General features: G+C 46.2%; 1 protein-coding gene across 2 annotated transcripts in view; it reads left to right on the top strand.

Moving 5' to 3' along the window:
• Nucleotides 1-4,921, top strand: part of LOC124792486 (uncharacterized protein KIAA1143 homolog) — a 305,799-nt gene extending 300,878 nt beyond the window's left edge. Inside the window, exon 3 of one of the 2 annotated variants that reach the window (XM_047257944.1) lies at nucleotides 3,879-4,921. In XM_047257944.1, coding sequence (XP_047113900.1) covers nucleotides 3,879-4,159 — 281 coding nt within the window. In that variant the 3' untranslated portion in view covers nucleotides 4,160-4,921. The remainder of the gene's footprint in view (nucleotides 1-3,878) is intronic. The other variant, XM_047257945.1, reaches the window with a different exon arrangement.
• Nucleotides 4,922-6,000: the final 1,079 nt, after the last annotated feature.

Consider the following 6,000-nt stretch of genomic DNA (forward strand, 5'->3'; position numbering starts at 1 on the left):
AATTACTTCTCAGATTCTTCGCATCACTAAGTAAGTGTGAAAGATTTTTATGACTGAACCGAACGGGGTGGTGCAGTAGCTAGCACGCTGGACTCGCATTCGGGAGGCCGACGGTTCAAACCTGTCTCCGGCCATCCTGATTTAGGTTTTCCGTGATTTCCCTAAATCGCTGCAGGCAAATGCCGGGATGGTTCCTTTGAAAGGTCACGGCCAGTTTCCTTCGCTGTCCTTCCCTAATCCGAGCTTGTCCTCCCACTCTAATGACCTCGTTGTCGACGGGACGTTAAACACCAATCTCCTTCTCCTTTTATGACTGAATAAGCCAGTCCTTTCTGTGACACATTAAGGCTGACTGATGGGAATAATAAATACTTCAAATGTTACATTTATGAATGTAGCTGTTGTTTTTGTATTGCGATTGACTGTTAACAACATATTATTACAGCCTTCTGTGCAACAAACTTTTTTTTTTTTTGTCGTCGCTATTCGCAGTGTGTCCCTGACATTTCAAAAGGCATGTTCCCTCCTCCCATCCTCTTCGCCAGGAGACAAATTACGTGACGTCCTGCTCCGAAGATTTGTTCAGAAACGTTTATAGGTGGCAATGGATTAATTCTCTTCACGGCTACATATATAAAAAAACGGGCTAAATATGGGTGGCAAGCCTCGCGATGACCCTCGAGACAGGGCTAAACTTCTCACAACTCCACAGTCATTAATTACAATCCCTGTATCTATGTTGCCTCTCGTCGGGATTCCGAGATACGATTAGTGGATTGGAATGTGTACGCCTGTAGCATTTCATAAACTGTCTCCATCTAGGTCCTAGGAACTTTTGTCGATAACCTCCACAACAGCAAAAGAGGAATACAGTTCATAGTCAGTAGGAGGAAAAAAAAAATCACACAGTAACACCTCACTCCAATTTCCGCGATAAAGATTGTAATTTCTTAGCTGCAATGAAACCTTAAATCTCCGGAAGTCCGTCTCGTTCATTAAAATACTGCCGTTCAGCTCGTTGTTGTACTCTACAGCATAAGCTGAAGTCTCTGCTTACTGTGTATGTGTTTGTGCGTGCGCGTTTGCATGCGTACGTTTACGATGTAAACAACGACACTCACCTAGAAAACGGGGAATAGTTCAACCAGAGATCCAAGCCAGCGCATGGAAGCGCACTCTCTAATGATCGCAGCTTCCCGTACTCAAGAAATAATTTGGCTGATCGTGAAGGATGACTCACTCCGGTCTTCGCAGGACACCACTTTTAAACCCCACGGGGATTATCAGCCGACTCCTCGATTTCATTAGCCCCAAACCGCTGCACGAAATTGTTTAACATGTGACCCAGTCGATCACTCTCAGCAACAGAATTTAGGCATTTCCATTGGCAATTTCTCGCTAACGGTACTAGCATTTGCTGCAAGGCAGTAAATTTCTTTACAGCGAGTGTTGGAAAACACTGACTAATGGGAAATCACAAGCTCTTAAGCGAGCCTAGCCGGCTGGGATTGCGATCCTTTTAGGAAAGTTAAGCATAGACCGTCTCGTCGTTTCCATGCCGGAGAAAGTGTCCTTCCCTGGATGCCGGAAACCGTCTCTAGCGTGCACAATAGGCACAAGACGAGAGCAAGCGCTTGACGATATGTTCCAGATACTGACGACCCGCTTAACTGAATTCCGTCCAACTTTCGAATGCAATGCAGCAGCGATTCTGGGTGGCATGAATTCAACAAGTCCTTGGTAGGTTTACGGAGGTCTGTGGCACCAGATGTTTACGCACTGGAGACGCAATTATCATAGTTTATGGGTTTCTGGTCGTGGTCACCGGGCTAGCACTCGACATTGTCCCAGGTGTGGGACCATCGGGCCTGCATCAGGTGAGTTTGGCGGCTAAGACATCAACATGAGCTCACTGTCATGCTCCTTAAACCACTGTAGCTTGCTTCTGGCCACACCTCATGAGCAGTTATCCTGTTGGAAGATGCCATCGCCGATGGGGAAGACATAAAACATGAAGGGATGTATGTGATTCGCAATAATGTTCACGTTGTCCTCAGTGTCATGGTGCCTTCGATTACTACCACGGGTCCCGTGAAAGCCCAGGTGAATGTACTTCATAGCATAACATTATCCCCACCGACCTTTGTCCGTGGCACAGTACTTATTTGGGGGACCTGTTCGCCTGGATGACGGAGTATCTGGCTTACGACTGATCGATCGACCTGCTGTAACAAGGAACGTGATTCATCCGATCAGGCGACATTTTTCCGTTGATCCACGGTCCAATCTCGGTGATCCCGTGCCAACTGCAATCATAACTGATGACGCTATTGGGTTAAAATGGGAGGAGTCGTCTGCTGCGTAGCTCTAAGTTCAACAATTTCGACTGAATAGTGTGCTCCGAAATACTTTTGGCCCTACCACCGTTCTTGTCTGTCGGCAGATCTGCCGCAGATTGCCGCCTATTTTGTTTTACGTAGCGGGAAAATCTCTGACCTGCATGTTCTGTGATGACCAGTAGACGTCCAACACCTTGTAGCCTACTCGAGGTTTCACCATACTTCAAGCGTTGTCATTAGATTCTCACGACAGTAGCACGCGAACAGGCGACTAGCCTCGCCGTTTCTGAAATGTTCATTGTCGGACACCAGGCCATAACAATCTGTCCTTTGTCATTATCGCTTATGTAAGCGAATTTCATTTGCGGTTCTTATCATCTCTAGAATGATTCCCCGTTCGTTTCTGCTCCGCGTATGCAGGGTGTTCGGAAATTCGCGTTACAAACTTCTAAGATTTGTAAAGGAGAGTGAGTACATAATATTTTGAGTAGGAACCCATATCTGCCATTTGAAAACGTGTTTGTTAGGTAGTTTTACAACAGAGTAATCATGGTGGGGGAGGGGGTGCTTTCGCCTGATTGGCTGATGTCATTTGACGTCTGTCTTACCTCTCTCAAATGGTTCGAGACTCATTCACGTGTCTACTAGTGTTAGAGGCGGTATGGAGTGTTGGAGGTGGTATGGATGTAATTGTTGGTCATCCGCAACATACCAGACGGTGCTGGGAGCAACATCCGTTGCACACGCAATTGCTCTTGTATTCGTTGACGGACTTCAACATGATGCAGTACGGCCTATTCCAGTTCGGGTGCGGAGCGTCTCCTTGGAGCACCACAGTCACACCTGCTGACGGTGAGTGTACCCCATTGTCGAAGCCGTTGCGTAATTGTGGCGAAGAGGGTACCCAATGGAGTCGAATGTTGTGCATATCGATCTTGATAAAGGCGACGAGCAGCTCATCCTTTATCGTGAGCTTCGCCATACGGAAGGATCTTGTCGCGTGTATTCTGCAAACGTGTACTCATCCATGTTGCTCGAACACTCACAGATATGTGAATGAAGCTCGAACTGGGGATCAGAGAGGTAGGACAGACGTCAACTGACACGAGCCGATCCGACGTAAGCACCCATGACTACCCTGTTACAGAGCACCCATCATGACTACCCTGTAGCAGATCTCCCCATACAAACATGTTTTCAAACGGCCGTTTCCGCACATGGTTTCCCATTCAAAATATTATGTACTCACTCCTCTCTACAAGTCTTAGAACTTTGTAATTGGAATTTCCGAACATCCTGTACACTTTCCTTACTGCGTCTCGTGCCTGCAACGTCAGCAGGCGAAATACAGTGCAGCAGTGGGCAGTGTTGATAATGTTTTGCATTGTCAGTGTACGTCTGACGGGAAATGCAACTGACCCAATATCGATCCCTGATGCCATGTTGCTATCGACTAGACTCTAGACGATGGTGAACTAGTTCTTGTACAGTGTAATAAATTGTGGCTTGTTTGCGAACATTTTGTTCTGGTATTCACAGAGGCTTCCGAGGCACCGGCGGACCTGAGCCAGAGGGTGGTGTTTCGCGCCCCTTCCAAACCGACGCCGGCGGCCGAGCCGGACGGCGGTGGTAGAGGGAGTGGCAACAGCGGCAGAGGCGGAGGCGGCAGTAGCAGCAGTAGAAGTAGCAGCAGCAGCAGCAGGAAGCGAGTGGCGGCCGGTCCAGAGGGGCCTCAAGCCCGGGCTCGACCCCGGCGCGCTCCTGCCTCCACCAGTCTGCTCAGCTTCGGGGACGGCGACGACCAGGAGGTGGAAGACTGAGCGCACAGCTCGCGGTCCTCACTGGCCGGAGGCGGCGCCCATCCAGCAGCGCAGCCTCCTCTGCCGCCCAGCGACGCTGTCTCCTCTCTGAGGCGCGGCCGAGCTTCGGTCCGTTCGTCAGCTTTCATCTTTGCTGCAGGTACTACCTTCGCAGCCAGTCCCCTCGTTTGTGCTCCGTAGTACTCTCTCTTCTACAATACGTTCTTTTTTATCAGCACTCATAGCCTACGATGATCTTACGATTTCTCTTACCGATACAATAGTCCTATAAGGATAATTTAAGTCACATAAGTAGTGAGTTTGTTTGTTTATTTATCCTTGTAGGATACGTCCAATTTTTTCACAGAACAAGTATTTCAACACATCACGAAATGTTTATAACATACACTCACCACTACATAAAACGTATACATATTAAAAGTAGTTATGAAGAAAAAAGACAGCTACACATCAATATCGAAGCTCTTAACCCCGTTAAACTTGGCTGATAGTTATGATTTCATTAAGCCAATCCTACTATCTTGACAGTAAGACAAATCTCTCTGATGAGCTGCTGACTATTTACGGATTAACCAGTGACTAACAGTTTTCAACAAAAATGAAAGCACAGACCAAAACTCTTATTAAAATCCTTAGGGGCAAATAAATACAAATCGTATCTGCCCATAGTTAGATATTTACTCCTCATTACCGTTCGGTTTTGCTGATGCTACTGTAAAGAGACAATCGCTGTGGGAAATAAACTGCGTATAACAACAAAAATGAAAATATTTATTATCCTTCCTTGACAAACTGCTGTACGTTTCCCTCGTATGTGCAGATTCACATCGATTTACGATTGATTGTGCCCGGTAGTTTCCTGTCCCTCCCTCCCTCATCCTCCGCTCCCCTGCATTCTGAAACATAAACTTGAGAGAAGCTTCGTGTATAAATACCAGGTTGGATGTGAAGCGCGACGAGTTGTGTAGCTGTAACTATTCATGTGAACTTTTACAGTTTTAATTGCTGCACTGTCCTAAAAATCCTATTTTTGGCCATCTGCGCAACATCTGATGTATTGTAGCTTCTTGAACTTAGATTTTCATTATCTTGAAGTATTCTGTTCTTGAGCTCCAGTAGTGTGTGTGTGTGTGTGTGTGTGTGTGTGTGTGTAACACTGACCGCCTTCGCCGACAGCTTACATTTGAAATCACATTTACAGCGCTAATAGACTGTTATGATTGCTGTGTTTTGCACTAAATTTCCCTAAGTAAGAAACTTCAGGAAATATTGCGACAAAAATAAGTTATAAGCGCATTGGTTCAAAAAATAAGTTGTAACTGGAGGTCTCACAGAAAAGTGAGCTACCTTCCTCAATTCGGTTGAACGCGATGGAGCACACCACAGAAGGATGCATTGATCAGCACGAGCGTCGTGACGATTCCTCTTCCGGCCGTTCATATTTGGGTTTTCCGTGGTTTCCGGAGTACATTGCTGTGCAGCTTCTCTCTTAGTTTCTCCAGATTCTAGCAAAGGTAACAGCGTTTTTTATCAACGAATGTGCGAATTCCTGTGCCCAGACCTGTGGCAGTCCAATTTTCAAATGCTGCATCACGGTTTCTGTGTGTTTCTCGTAACAAGTCTGTCTATACGCTAAATATTCTTTCTTATTTAGCTTGGATTCCATAATTTTGAAGGCTCTTTTAGCAGATAGTAAGAAGTGAATGCCGATTTCTAAGATAGAGTAAATGCAGGGTAAATACAATATTAGATTCAGAGGTTGATGGTGGCTTAGAAGACTTGAGATCAGACGATTAATCAACGTAGAGTGTAGAGTCTAGGGTACTGGAGACTTCTGGAAG

Source organism: Schistocerca piceifrons, chromosome 1, assembly GCF_021461385.2.
Source record: "Schistocerca piceifrons isolate TAMUIC-IGC-003096 chromosome 1, iqSchPice1.1, whole genome shotgun sequence".
NCBI classification, from domain to species: domain Eukaryota; kingdom Metazoa; phylum Arthropoda; class Insecta; order Orthoptera; family Acrididae; genus Schistocerca; species Schistocerca piceifrons.